Source organism: Dermacentor albipictus, chromosome 1 (genome assembly GCF_038994185.2).
Source record: "Dermacentor albipictus isolate Rhodes 1998 colony chromosome 1, USDA_Dalb.pri_finalv2, whole genome shotgun sequence".
Classification (NCBI taxonomy): Eukaryota; Metazoa; Arthropoda; class Arachnida; order Ixodida; family Ixodidae; genus Dermacentor; species Dermacentor albipictus.
The window spans coordinates 164,071,373-164,086,851 of NC_091821.1; the positions used below are offsets into that span (position 1 = coordinate 164,071,373).

At 43.4% G+C, this 15,479-nt stretch overlaps 1 protein-coding gene across 1 annotated transcript; it reads right to left on the bottom strand.

Annotated features, from left to right (window-relative positions):
• Nucleotides 1-319: 319 nt before the first annotated feature.
• On the bottom strand, nt 320-1,125 carry LOC139056059 (uncharacterized). Its single transcript, XM_070533889.1, has one exon. It carries the CDS (start codon nt 1,064-1,066, stop codon nt 356-358), a length of 711 nt encoding a protein of 236 aa, XP_070389990.1. The 5' UTR covers nt 1,067-1,125; the 3' UTR covers nt 320-355.
• Between the last annotated feature and the right edge of the window lie 14,354 nt (nt 1,126-15,479).

A 15,479-nucleotide genomic window follows, 5' to 3' on the forward strand; every position in this document is an offset into this window, starting at 1 on the left:
TTCAGCTTCGTCTGCCGTTTGAGTTTTCTTTGCGTAGCTGCGATTGCAAGAGCGATTGTGAAACGGCGTACGGTTGAAATAACTAAACATTTTTTTTTTATTCAGATACCCTAAAGGCCCTTGTGGGCATTACATAGGGGGGGGGGGTTAACAACAGGATATTTCAAACACAATTAGGGGGGCAGGCAATATAGAACAACGTAGTAAAGATCACCGAATACAACAAGAAAATATAAAAAGAAAAAAAAGGAGAGAATTGCATACATTGATGAAAAAAAAACCAACAACAACAACAACACTCCGTACAAAGCATGTACATACAGTTACAATGCGTCAAAGGCATAAATTTTTGCTTTTACGCAACATGCGTAAAACTGCGCTTCAAATTACTTACAAATGAGTCATGATCACGTATAGAAACAATTTCTTTTGGCAGCTTATTCCAGTGATGAATAGCTAGAAAGAGCGGTGATTGTCGCAGGAGATTCGTGCGCGCAAACATGGGACGCACTTTAAAGGGATGGTCGAGGCGGGCGAAAATCTTTTGTGGGGGTTTGATATGGGATGCTGTAAAGGATGACGGGGTATGATACAATGTGTGGAAGTGGGAAAGTAGTGCTAACAGTCGTCGTGTTTCTAGAGACGGTAATTGGAGGGACTCTTTGATAGCCGTGACGCTGGATGTTCTAGAGTATGTTTTAGTGATGAAGCGTGCTGCTTTATTTTGTAAAGATTCCAGCTTGTTTATTAGGTAAGTCTGATTTGGATTCCATATTATGGAAGCGTATTCAATCTTTGAGCGAACTAGAGCTGTGTAAGCTAATAATTTAGTTGACTGATTTGCTAAATACAAATTTCGCCTAATGAAACCAAGCGTTTTATTTGCTTTCGAAATTATTTCATCAATGTGATCATTCCATGTAAGGTTAGAAGTTAAATGGACTCCCAAATATTTTAATGTAGACACATTCTCTATACATATGCTGTTCATAAAATATGAACTTAAGTGAACGTTACTGGCTCTGGTAAATGTCATTGTTTTTGTTTTAGAAACATTAATTTCCATTTGCCATTGCTCGCACCAAAGTGAAATTTTGTTTAGGTCGGCCTGTAAAATATTAGTGTCTTCAGAGGTGATAATTTGTCTGTAAAGAACGCAGTCATCTGCAAACAATGAGGTCAGGTTGTTACTGATGTCATTAATGTAAATTAAGAATAAGATTGGGCCAAGTACGGATCCCTGAGGAACGCCAGATTTAACTTGTGCTAAAGCGGAAAAGTGATCATTTACGGAAACAAATTGGTAGCGATTGGTTAAAAAACTTGAGATCCAATTAACAATTTTACCATGTATGTTAAGCCGGCTAAGTTTCATTACTAAGCGACAATGGGGAACTTTGTCGAATGCTTTCTTGAAGTCAATAAATATGGCATCGATTTTTATGGAATCGTGAACAGCTTGATGAAGATCAGTCATAAGTTCAAAAAGCTGTGTTTCACATGAGTGTCCTTTCTGAAAACCATGTTGATTGTTAGAAAAAAAGTTATGTTCAGATAAATATTTCATAACTGCGGAAGATATGATATGCTCAAGTAATGTACATGGAATACTAGTCAAGGATATAGGTCTATAGTTTGAGGGCACTGATCGGTCACCTGATTTGTAAATGGGAGTGATACGACCGACCTTCCAGTCATCTGGTACAATTCCTGTATCTATTGATTGCTGGAAAAGAGCGGCTAATACGGGAGATATTATAGGTTTAGTCATTTTAAGCATCTTTGTGCAGATGCCGTCTGGACCTGGCGCTGAGTTATTCGAAAGTCGATCGATGGCCGATTCTATTCCCTCTGGTGTAATTATGAGATCATTCATAGATGAGTTAATTGAAGGAAACGTAAGGTCAGGGGGAATTGGATTTTCGTTTGTGAAGACAGAGCTGAAAAACGAGTTTAATTCAGTCGCAGTTTCAGATGGTGAGAGTAGCACAGCGTTATTAACGATTGGTATAGTGGATTGGGAAGAGTGCTTAGGGTTAATTACTTTCCAAAACTTTTTCGGATTGTTCATTATCATGCTGGCGATGTCACCGTTAAAAAACTTGTCTTTAGATTCTTCAATTTCAGCTTTACATTTATTTGATTGGTCTCGGTATCGCTGCCAATCACCATCCGAGTGGGACAACTTAGCTTTAGAGTAAAGGCGTTTCTTTTTATTTATTGCTCTCTTCACTTGGGACGTGAACCATGTGCTCTGTGTTGATGACGTTATTCTAATTTTTGGAACGTGCTTTTGTTTCAGTTCAATAAGCTTTCTTCGGATAGCGAGCCAGTTGTCATTTGTATTGCGATAAGCCATGGTTTCCAAAAACCACACAGAAAAATATGACAGCTCTGTAAGAATTGCGTCGATATTTGCATGGGAGTAATCGTAAATAGATTTCGTTGCCTTTTCTGGTTTACTACTTTGTAATTGGTATTCACAGTGTACTACGTTGTGGTCGCTAATACATTCAAGGACGTGAACAAGCATATTTTCCGGTTCGGTTGTGAGGACTAGATCTAGAATAGCGTTTCCACGTGTTGGTTTGCAAACTATTTGATGCAGATCAAATGAACAAAGAACATCGAGAAATTCCTTGCATTCGCTCTTCCTTGCGCAACCTAGGGGCGTACACGTCTGCCAATTTATTGTGGGGTAGTTGAAATCGCCAGCAAGGATTATAGGTGAAGTTGGATACTTGTCTTGGATTAAAGTTAGGGAATGATTAAGACTCTCGATGAATTCAGAAGTAGCATCAGGCGGACGGTAACAGACCCCGACTGCGCAAGTCACAGAGGGACAGACCTGAAGTGAAATCCACAAAATTTCAATATTTGATTGTGTGTCAACAACGCGAGCACATAGATTAGATTTCACGGCAGCTACAACACTGCCTCCCCGTGCGCCCACCCTATCATTTCTAAATATAGTAAAGTTTCTAGAGAGCGACAGCTCGTTGTCCCCAATATCGGGTGTAAGCCAAGTTTCTGTCCCAAGAACAATATCTACAGAACAAGCCTCAATAAATGCACATAGCTGGTCTTGTTTGTGAAACATGCTTGTAAAGTTACACAGCAGGAGTGACAATGAATCGCCTTGATTAGCATGACTGTGTCAATCATTCTGGTTAGTTTCGTCCCCTCGTGCGCCAACAGTAGGTTGCTCACTCAGCCGACATACTTCGGCTTCATTGCGCGTTGAAAGACAGGTTACATTGTTTTGCGATGAATCAAAGGTGTAACATTTGCTTCCAAGAAGAAGTTTATCGTAGACCACAGTATATTTTTCGTTAGGCTTACGTACTTCGCGAGCGAAATCTCCGAGTTTTTTTCTGATGAGCTGAATTCGGGCCGAGAAATCTTCTTCAATCCACACGCGTGGCTTCTGCAGGTCCTTCAATTTGGAAGCATTTCTTAAAATGATGCTCTTGTCTTTAAAACTCGGAAATTTCACGACAATTGGTCGGATGTGACCTGCTTTAGGTCGACCTATTCTGTGGGCTCGCTCAATTTCGCCTGCTTTGAAGCCTAGCTTAGTTAACACAAACTGGTTGATGATGCGTTCAGTGTCAACCCATGTTTCTTTTGGTTCTTCCGGGATTCCCTTAAATATTAGGTTATTTCTGCGCATGCGGTTATTTAGGTCATCAACAACCAGATTGGCCTGCTCCAACTGTTTAGTTTCTATGGTCTTCAGCTGCTCCTGCGATTCCTGAACGACTGAGTTAACGGTGGTGACGTCATGACACAGGTTATCAACTGCTTTTAGTCGCTCTTCGACACCACTGAGTCGCCTTTTGATGTCAGTGACGCTCGTTTGAATATCCTTTAGTTTGTTTGAAGTGTCTTTCTGAAATTTTTCATTTGACAACGTTAACTCTTTAACAAGCGCGAGAACTTGGTCCACCTTATCCGGGCCTGGGTTGGTCTCTACATCGCCAGCACAGAGTATCAAATGAGCAATACAAAACAAAACCAAGGAACAGCGTCCACCCATGCGCCAGCAACTAGTAGCCAAGGCAGGCCTAAGCCATATTGGCGAACAACCATTGGCAAAATGGCCATGCGCTACAAAGCGGCCTATCCGCGCACGGTAAGTACACAGATCAATGCCCATGGTGAATCAAACGACACTCGGGATTTGCAGCCTAAACAGTACCGAAGTTGAAGAAGCTCTCGTCACAACCCACTCACCTATGATGCATGAAACAACATGCGTGAGCTGCGAACAGTCGGCTGCAAATCCCGCTCGGTGCTTGTGGACGATCCCTTTTGTAGGCGACTGAGTGGAGGGCGCTGCTTGCGATGTCAGCCGCTTCTGCGGGGGTTGGGGCGCAGATCGCCTGCGCGATGGAAGGCGATCAGGCTGTAGCCACGAGGCAGCTCGGCAGGTGGTCCGATGACCAGCTATCAGCTTGGAGCGCCACAATCTTCGTGTCGTCGCTTGGTCGCTTGCTTCTCGAAATTGTCAGAGCCTATGATACATGAAACAACATGCGTGAGCTGCGAACAGTCGGCTGCAAATCCCGCTCGGTGCTTGTGGACGATCCCTTTTGTAGGCGACTGAGTGGAGGGCGCTGCTTGCGATGTCAGCCGCTTCTGCGTGGGTTGGGGCGCAGATCGCCTGCGCGATGGAAGGCGATCAGGCTGTAGCCACGAGGCAGCTCGGCAGGTGGTCCGATGACCAGCTATCAGCTTGGAGCGCCACAATCTTCGTGTCGTCGCTTGGTCGCTTGCTTCTCGAAATTGTCAGAGCCTGTGATACATGAAACAACATGCGTGAGCTGCGAACAGTCGGCTGCAAATCCCATTTGTGGGCGGTTGTATCGCGATGCCAGCTCTTGTTGCACGTGATGGTTGGCTGGCGGCGCTACTGAATTTTGCCACCCGTTTCTTTGAAACAATGCCCTACACGTTAATTTCTGGGAATAACGAAACTGTTGGGCTTAACTGCTGCTTATTTACACGTCGTCTGGTGCATGCTAGTATGATTCTGAGGCCAAGCTTTTCCGTCTCAGCTGTCTGTTACGGTCGAAACGTTTACGCTATTTATTAGACTATTGCTTGTTCACAAGCTGTCATATATTTATTAACAAGGAACGTTTGTCTCTGTTAACCTTTAGTTAAATTTCTGGCACGTGATTTCGCCAGTTAAACGTGTCACTTAAGCTTCCTCTGCTGTTTGACTTTCCTTTGCGTGACCACGCGATTGCGAAAGCAATCGTAATACACCCTAAGTATGGTAGAACTAAACTTTTTTGAGTACTTGTATCACGATCCGAGCGCTTTCCGCACGTGATGGTTGGGCGGCCATGCTGCTGAACTCTCACGTTACTTCTAGGCCGGTATATATATATTGCTCGTGCCAACAATTGCCGTAAACTTGCGTTGCTGGAGGTAAGGAAACTTTTGGGCGATTGTGAAAATGCTGCTTATTTACACGTTCTCGGGTGCCTGCTATTATGATGGTGAGGTCAACCTTACGTCTTAGATGTCTGTAAGGATCAAAATGTTTACGCTCATTAGATTATTGCTCCTTAGCACTTTTAACTTTAGTAATGGAGTCCCGGCCACGGCGGCCGCATTTCGATGGGGGCGAAATGCAAAACGCCCGTGTACTCAGATTCAAGTGCACGTTAAGAACCTTAGGTGGGCTGTTGTGAAGTCAGCATGTCCTAAGTTCCGTGAGGTCAATCTCACCGCTGCCTGCCACTGTCGTGAAGTCGGGGGTCCGTGCGGCCAACGAAGTTTATATCGATGGCGCCGTGCTAGGTGCCAGGATAAAGGCTTCCGAGCGACATTAAAGAGAATGAAGAAAAAGGAATATATTCAAGAAAAGTACATGGTTGGGTTTTACCGTACGGCTCCAACTATCAGATCACACTATGGCAGCGTCTTAGCATGTCCGAATGTCACACTGTTTTCAAGAATCCTCCTCCTCCTAGCCTTCTGGATCCGCTTTTATGCCCTGCATCGTCACTGCCCAGTCGCCTCTCCCAATCCGGCGTCAGGAGACAGATGGTGTCAGGAGACCAATCCAGCGTCGGGGAAACGATGGCGTCGGTTGACCGATGGCGTCGGGCCACCGAGGGCGTCGGGCCACCGACGGTGTCAGGAGGTCGGTTGCCCTTTCCCTCCGAAGGGAGCTTGGTCGGAAATGCACGCACCTCACTTGGTACAAACAGGGAAAGAGGGGAACGTTCGCTGACTCCGGTTCCAGTCTAGTCGTGCCAAAGGATGTATCTAACAGGTGTGAAGAAGCGTAGCCTTGCGCGGACCTCCACTCCGGCATGGACCGGCCAATTTGGGCTTCTGACAGCTGTGAAGAATCGTAGCATGAAGCGTGACAACTGCATGTCGCCGCGATGGCATTCCCCCGCCCTCTAAACGGCCACCGGGCACAACAGGGCCAAATTATTCCGGTGTCCTCCACTATGGTGTGTCTCATAATCAGATCGTGTTTTTCGCATGTAAAACCCAATAATTTAATTTTTTAGTAATTGAGAACGTTTGTCTCTGTTGAATGTTAATTAAATTTCTGTCAGCGGATTTACCAAGTCGCTTAAGCTTCGTCTACTTTTCTTTGCGTAACCGTTATTGCAAGAGCAAGCGTAAAACCACGGAAGGGCCAAATAACGGAACCATTCTGGGCATTTGCATTTCATTGGCAGCGCCTCTCACACAGGATGGCTGACCAACCGTGCTGCTTCAGTTCTCCTTGCTCTCGCATTTTCTATCATTTTGGCCAGCGTATGTGCTGACATGTGTGCGCAATGTGCTGGACAAGAATACGAGGCTATTGCATCCCCATATTGTCATTGTATTCTTAGTGAAGCTGTATGCCGACATTCGCTTGATTTCTTTTATTATTCCGATAGAAATTGTAGGGGCACTCCTGGCGAAATTCCGCTGTTGCGAACGTGCGCCGTGGTGGGTTGTGGTTTCGTGAGCGCTGTTTCCGCGCAGCTGTAGTGTCGGAGGTCGCGTAAACTTGGCGCTGGAAAGGAATTGTGGCTGGAAGCAGCAAGTGATCGCTTGTCGCTGTTGCCTCGCTTCATTACGCCAGCGTTCCTACAGCGAGTTTACCGTCATTGACATATGTTCATGTTTGTCTTAGCGCATGACACCAAGTTTGTTAATTTAACAAGGAAGCGAAGGTTTACTGTAATGTACACTGGCGATGACACGTACAGCTGCTTAATTATAGCTCTCTGGTAATTTGCTGTCGCAATCACTACTTCGCTTCATTATGTAAAATAGAAGCGAGGCGTGCAGACAGGACACAAGAGTAGAGAAGTAGACAACACGAACGCCAACTATCAACTGAAGGGTGCACTGTGGCGAAAAAAGAAAGAAGACACAAAACTCATCTGCGCATGCTCAGGAATGGTAACACCACGTGTCAATCGGGTACACGTGCCGGTCTACGTCTACTGGCGCAGGCACTTAATCTCTTCCTTATGAAAAGTAATCGGAGGCTGAATCACGCACGCACTTCCACCATTATAGATATGCCATGCCTCTCCCATAAGACGCGTATCTTCATTCTTGTGTCTGTACAATATCGCGCATTCATCTAACTCTGGCGTGCAGTTACAATCTCGGCAATGTAGCGAAAGATTAGAAGGCGATCCACCGGTTAACGACCTTTTATGTTCCATTAGCCTCTGATTGATACACCATCCCGTTTGCCCTACGTAGAACTGTCCACAGCTAAGGGGAATTTTATAAACCACACCCATACGACAGTCAGTAAAACTTGTTCTTATTGTGCTTCACTAGACAAATATCTGTTCGTTTTCTGCCTTTTACCCGCTCCTTTTTATTCTGTACAGCAGCGCATATCTTACCTTGCTTATTGGGAGCAGTGAAAGCAACATTAACATCATATCTACTAGCAACTTTTTTTAAGCCTGTGCAACACCGAATGAATATACGGAATAGCCACTACTCTTTTTTTGCTATAACTGCTTTCTGTTATCACGTCCGTCCCTCTCGAAACCGACTTCTTTAGGCGCTCAGCTACAGTGGCCACCACTACACTAGGATAACCTGCTTCCAATAGGCGCCGGACCTGCGCATTAAAACTGGCGCTCATTTTGTGCATGCAGGATCTGGTGAGGGAAGCCTTAAGGCACGACATGGCAATTCCGTTTTTTACTAATTTAGAATGCTTGGATTGAAAGTTTAACAACGGCTTCGAAGATCTTGGGAAGTACTGCCAACAAACATGATTTTGTTCGAAGATCAAGGAAATGTCAAGAAACTGAATTACGCGTCGCTGAGGTCTGAAAAAACTAGTGAAGCTAGGCAGTTCTGTAGGTAACTAGCGACACAGACCTGTCACGTCCCTTTCTCTGACACTATAGCGCGAAAAGGAATTTCTTGTTTATGGGTCTTGGCCGAGAAAAACAGTTCTAAGGTGAGGGATTTAGCTTTCTTGACATTACAGACAAGCCTATCAAGATTATGTCTTGACAAGAGGTCAACCGCACGTTGCTTAACTACCGAAGGCTTGAGTTTTACTGAGTTTGAGTTTTTTTTTTTTCCTCAGCGACGCGTAATTCAGTTTCTTGACATTTCCATGATCTTCGAACAAAGTCATGTTTGTTGGCAGTACTCCCCAAGATCTTCGAAGCCGTTGTTAAGTAAAAGTAAAGTAAAAGTAAAAGTAAGTAAAAAACGGAATTGCCATGTCGTGCCTTAAGTCTTCCCTCACCAGATCCTGCATGCACAAAATGAGCGCCAGTTTTAATGCGCAGGTCCGGCGCCTATTAGAAGCAGGTTATCCTAGTGTAGTGGTGGCCACTGTAGCTGAGCGCCTAAAGAAGTCGGTTTCGAGAGGGATGGACGTGATTACAGAAAGCAGCTAGTAATATAAAAAAAAGAGTAGTGGCTATTCCGCATATTCATTGGGTGTTGCACAGGCTTAAAAAAGTTGCTAGTAGATATGATGTTAATGTTGCTTTCACTGCTCCCAATAAGCCAGGTAAGATATGCGCTGCTGTACAGAATAAAAAGGAGCGGGTAAAAGGCAGAGAATGAACAGATATTTGTCTAGTGAAGCACAATAAGAACAACAGTTTTGCTGACTGTCGTATGGGTGTGGTTTATAAAATTCCCCTTAGCTGTGGACAGTTCTACGTAGGGCAAATGGGACGGTGTATCAATCAGAGGCTAATGGAACATAAAAGGTCGTTAACTGGTGGATCGCCTTCTAATCTTTCGCTACATTGCCGAGATTGTAACTGCACGCCAGAGTTAGATGAATGTGCGATATTGTACAGGCACAAGAATGAAGATACGCGTCTTATGGTAGAGGCATGGCATATCTATAATGGTGGAAGTGCGTGCGTGAGTCAGCCTTTGATTACTTTTCATAAGGAAGAGATTAAGTGCCTTAGCAGTTATCTCTCACGTAGACCGACACGTGTACCCGATTGACACGTGGTGTTACCATTCCTGAGCATGCGCAGATGAGTTTTGTGTCTTCTTTCTTTTTTCGCCTCAGTGCACCCTTCAGTTGATAGTTGGCGTTCATGTTGTCTACTTCTCTACTCTTGTGTCCTGTCTGCACGCCTCACTTCTATTTTGCATAATGAATCCTTACCCAACTAGCTCAGCTTTTTGTCATTCCTGCTTCGCTTTTCGGGTGAAACTGCCCCATCTTATACTGTTATCAGCTCGTTTGACAAAGATATGCTGACGTAGAAACTAGGAGAAGTCCTTTTATCTTTGTACAGAGTTGGAATCATTACAACTTCTTTTACTGATGACTGTAGGTCAGCAAGTTTGTATATAGCCACGAGAAATCAAAGTTGCTGTCAGAACTAGCAGATTGCTGTTAAACGTGAAGGTTGTTAACATGCGCATGGTGGATAGTTATTTTTGTACATATTCCTAACACGTTTTTCTTGCATACTTTACAACCATGCTGTGTTCTTGCCACTTGCCTGATCTTTGTGTCGACAGCATTCTTCGTTGATAATGAGCACAAATACAAGCAATGAAATTTGGGGCGCTCTAACGTAAAGCTATTACAAACTTTCCTATTCCTATTGTGCAATCAGCCCTCCGCGATTGATCGAAAACTATTTTGGACCACCCCTACTTCTCTTGTCTGTCATGCGACGTCACGAAAACCGTGGTATCTGCCTATCTGACATGACGTGTACACACTGATTATGCGTGATTCGACCGAACGAAAGAAGAATAATTATTTTTGATTCCGCGCCTTTTCTCGATTAACCCCTTGCTATTTGTCAAAAGGTTTCAGGCCGCACCCACTTCACCTATCTGTCACTGACGTCATAAAACCGCGAAAACTCATTGCGTCAAAGCGACGTGTACGTGTTAAAGATGCATTGATATGGCGAGCAAAACTGGATTTTTTTCTGAATAGCCGGAGACTGCACCGTTCCGAAAAAAATAGAAGATGGCTGACCGCCGATCGCTCAGGCACTGGCTACTCGCACTTGCCGATGAGCATGGGTTTATTTGCCTGTAGCAAAACTTTTTACTTTACCGTATAACGTTATCGAGCCCTTTCGGCACGTATGCGACATCGCTCTGCCAACTCTTCTTTGTTGAGGATCCTTTTTAGCGAAATTTTTAGCTGTCCGTTGCATGCCGCCGCGATTATAGACAGGTCACCGCAAGCTAATAAGGGAAAGCGGACTAATCGCAGACGCCGGCACCTCCCTCTTCATCCGCTTATCTGATTTTCAGTGCTCTGCCTCAGCCCTATCGGCCCCTTCTCTACTTGAGCCTGCTCCTCGCTTCTTGTCAGCCAATTAGATAACAAAAACCACTCCACGTATGCAACGTTATTCGTTTTGAAAGCAAACAAAAGTGCCCTCCTATAAACGAGAACGGCGTTTGATTGGGCTGTTCAGGCAACGCTGCAGGTCACTGCCCAATGCTTGCGTCTGCGGTTACCTAAATTTGTCGTCAGGAGATTGGAATAAAAACATATCGCAATAGTTTTACGTTATGGAGCCCTTCCTAATTTTCTTAGTACCTCTGATCTTAACAGTCCGTTTTCGTGTTGGCGACCACTGGAATTGATCCTGCAGGATGACTAGTAAATTGTGTAGCGTACCCATGATCTCTTCTGTTATCCCATTGAGGGCTAACTTCGTTATAGGCCGATGTACCTCTAAACTCTGGGTTAAGTTTTGGTTCTGCGACTGTGGAAGCAAGTCCACAGAAATGTCCCACTAAATTTCTTACTGCATGTGTACTGCAATGTGATTGTCTGCGACCTGAAGCTAGCCTGCAGCAAGTCTTAGTAAAGTGTTTAGTCGCCAAGAAACCTGTGATCATTTCAGAAGTATTTGTACCTGCTGCCATGGAAGGACAGCCACGCTCTGCCTCTGGTAACTTCCATCGAGGCTGCCCAATGCCCATGAATTTTTAGGATCGACTTGTGTTTGTGTGTGACCGCTGAAGCAAGCCCACACAAATCCTCTGCTAACGTTTGGTACAGATGAACCCGTACAATGCATTTTTGTGTCTATGACTGCTGAAGCGAGCATACTGCAAGCCTTTAGGTAATTATGTAGCCGCCAAGGTGCGGTGATGGCTTCAGCGATATTTGGCTGCGACCACGGAAGGTCGCATTCAGCTTCTGTTTACTTGCTTAGAGACCTTAGAGCCTGTGAACACTTCGAGTGAATTTTTATCTGTGACCACTCAAGTACAGCAAATACCTTGTAATTTCTAGTACCCATGAAATCAGTTTGGCTTTGTGCTGAAGCAGGTGTGTTGTAACTGCTTTTGTACCTGTGAACTCTCCAGAAATGTTCGTGTCTGCAACTGCTTAAGTGATCCTTTAGTAACTTTATTAATGCACAGTGTATCTATCAAATTTTTAGTAATTTTGAAGTGTGCTACCACTGGAGCAGGTCCTCAAAAAGTCTAGAGTAGGCTTCCTTCATGGCAAAAATTTCATGGCTTGTAGAGGGCTTTTAAAATTCTTTTACTGGCCGAGGTTCGTCTGCCAAATAGCTCAACTGAAGTGGTCTCGTCACTACACGAAAGTGTCAATGTTTACTCTGGTGACCTTTCCCAGAATTGGTTCTGCGCACCGAGCGCATTGGCTATATAAATGGATGATCATACAGCAGCTGTTTGTGTCTATATATGACCACTAAACTAGTCTCAAGTTATTTCCTTAATGTCTGATGTAGCTGTGACGTCTTTAGCATAACTCGTCTTAGTGTGTGTAACTACTAAATATGGCCTAGAGAAAGGCTCTGGTAACATAAAGCGGCTAACATCTCTGGACTGTTCAGCAAATTTTGCATTGATGTGCCTGCGTCCACGAAAGTGAGCCCACAGCAAGACTTATGGTAACTTCCGTAGTGGCCCCGCTGCGAATACCTAATTTTCTTCTACCCAAAGTGCATTTGCAAACAGTTCAATTCATGTACCCTTTTATTAACCATGGTGCATCATAAGTAATTCTAATGGTTGAACTTGTATGATGAAATCATTGAATGATATTTGCATTGATCCACTTTACCGAAAACTGCAGAGTCCATTTGGAAACTTATGTGTGTATTAGCGAGTTGAACTTGTGATCTTCCTGCAACTGTTATATTGAAATAAATGCGGTATTTTAAATGATATTGTCAAATGATTGTGCAGCCTGCAGAACTTAGTTCTGTAGCTTCGTTCCTGTTAGCCCCAAAAAGCAGAGCTTGCATGCCTATATGTTTTGATTTAATGCAGTTTTTTCAAGTTGTATGTAATGTATTAGCTTACCGTAGCACGGAATTATGTGCACAGTGCTTAGCTGCACGGCATTCTTCTTTAGCATGCTTTGAGATGTGGTGTGTTGTATTCCTGGCCTGTCTCTTGGTACTTAAGCTTTTACATGACAAAAATGTTTAGTCGCTTCATTGCACCACTGGGATGGAGCTTCAAGAGCCATGCAGTTCCTTCTCATCATTGCCCCACAAGCCGACAGAAAATCAGGCCAAGCTTTGTTAATGGTATGTAAAATGCAGGAAGCCTGCTGTACTGTTAGGGCACATTGTGAGGAGCGTCCCTAATATGTTAATTTATAATCAGTATGCACGTCCTGTGCATATCCTAAATCCACAGCCAAATCTCCCACAAACATCCTTTGGATGATAGGTAACACAATTAACATGTCCCAGAAGCGTCCTACATCCTGACAAGTATCCTTAGAACGTACTCGGGATTATGCATCAAGAATAACCCATATTTAGACATCTCTTGGACGTCCGACTATCACATTATGACATGCGTGGGGCGTTTCTATGAACGTCAAATCACGTGCATGGGACGATCCCATGGACATCCAAGAATTATCCACAGGCTCCTTGCATATATCCTAGGGACGTTCGAATGTCCCGCTTCGGATCTCTGCTGGACATCTGTAGGACGTTGGGGGTCCATTGGGTCGGAGACAGTCTACGTAAATAGCTAAGGAGATAGCCGAGACAGCTTCGATCCCAACTATAATGGAACCCGTCTCGAACCGTCCAGAATACGCATAGAAGACGCCTCTGCAACTTGACGCCCCCTCCCGGCGACAAAACAAAGTTTACAAATGCCCATGTTATCTCTACATTTTAAGCCTTTACGTCTGCGAAACTATGAAAAACACGACTTGACTGATAGTAAGCGCATAGGAAAGCGCGACTACCTTCATGTCTGCTTTCCAAGCGTCCTGCTCGGCCGCTATCTTGTTTGGACAGGAAAGTAGCCTGCATCCTTTTTTTGACTTCGATGCCATCTTCACGAAAGTGTATTCTTGGACGTCTTCGTCAGATCTGGACTGAGATTGAACCGCCTACGGTGAGTATTGGAACGCAGCTATATTATGCTTCATAAGAACTGATATGGTCGTCTATTAACATGCGTTTTAACGTTTCTGCGCAACATTATAGTTATGCTTAGTAGCACTTAAAGTAAATTTTGAGTCATATGGTCGGGCACATTTGAGTCATTTGCCTAACTAGATGCGCTTTATAACTAGGCGCGTGTCATCGCATGCTTGCATGGGTGATTCTTCCTATGTTCAAGTTGAAGTTATTGTTTGTTGTTGCATGTACAAGAAACGGGCTTACATATTAGATACAGCATCAGGAGGTCCCAGAGTGAGAAACTGCCAGGGGGGCCGCCTATCATTAGTGGGTACATAAGAGTATTACAGCAGCAATAGAGGGCGAACAAACAAAACAAAAAAAGAAAAGGGGAAAAAAATAAAAACGCGTCAAGATATACAATTCGTGGGGAACAAGTTATAATAAATAGAAAACAATTAGATATCTATTAAAAACAACATTATACAATATCATAAAAATAATCATATGCGGGAATATCTAGTATTGTGTAACAAAAAATTTGGCTCTTCTACATATTACTAACGAAGCAAAATACAAAGTGTTTTAGAGAAATATGAAGCCTAAGGATACAATAATAACAGTAATGTATAGAAAATGTAATGATAATGAAAATGCATTTATGACAAATTAAAAGATGGTTCTGCTAAGTATTCTTTTCATAATGTGTTTAAAAAGCTGCAATGAAAGAGATGACTTAATATTAACAGGGATGCGATTCCAAACTGTAATACTACAGAAGCGAAGTGTAAATTTTCCAAAGTTGGATCTGATTTCAGGTAAGAGAAAATTATTGCGTTCTGAAAATCTAGTATCATTTTTGTACACGAGGTTATTAAATGGGAGGCTGCCTAATGATATTTCGTGATGAGAGAGACGAAATGTAATGAGTGACAACTTGTGATAGAACAGCTGTTGAACAGGTAAAACGTTAAGATGTTGATAGATAGGTGAAGAATGGCAACGTCACAAGAGCTAAAAGTCATTAATTTTATTGCCTGATTTTGATGACGTTCAAATGGTTTGAGATGAATGGATTATGTATTACCCCATGAAGATAAACAGTTTGATACATCACTATTATTATAAGCATGATACAACGAGATAATAACATGAGGTTGGAAGAGTGCACGCGTTTTAATGATAATGCGGGTGCCAAATGAAACCTTTTTTATTAGCGAGTTGGCATGGCTATCGAACTTAAGGTGTTTGTCGAGGTAACACCCAGGAATTTAACAGTATCAGATGTCGGTATAACATAAGTATTTAACGAGACAGTTATGGAAGCAGAAATCGCTGTTTGTGGGTTATGAAATAGTACAAACGCTGCTCTTAAAGGATTGATTTGAAGTTGATTATCTGTGCACCAGAAATACACATTGTTAAGGTCAGTGTTAAGTGTGTTTTAAAGCGCAGTAAGCGATTTCTGCGATGAGTAAATGGTCGTGTCATCAGCATATAACAAACACTTACAAGTGGTACGTACATTAGGTACATCATTCATAGATAATATGAACAACAATGGACCTAGTATTGAGTCTTGGGGAACGCCACAGTTAA

Coding starts and splice junctions, on each gene's coding strand:
- LOC139056059 (XM_070533889.1), bottom strand. CDS start 1,066: ATGGAAATTAATGTTTCTAAAACAAAAACAATGACATTTACCAGAGCC.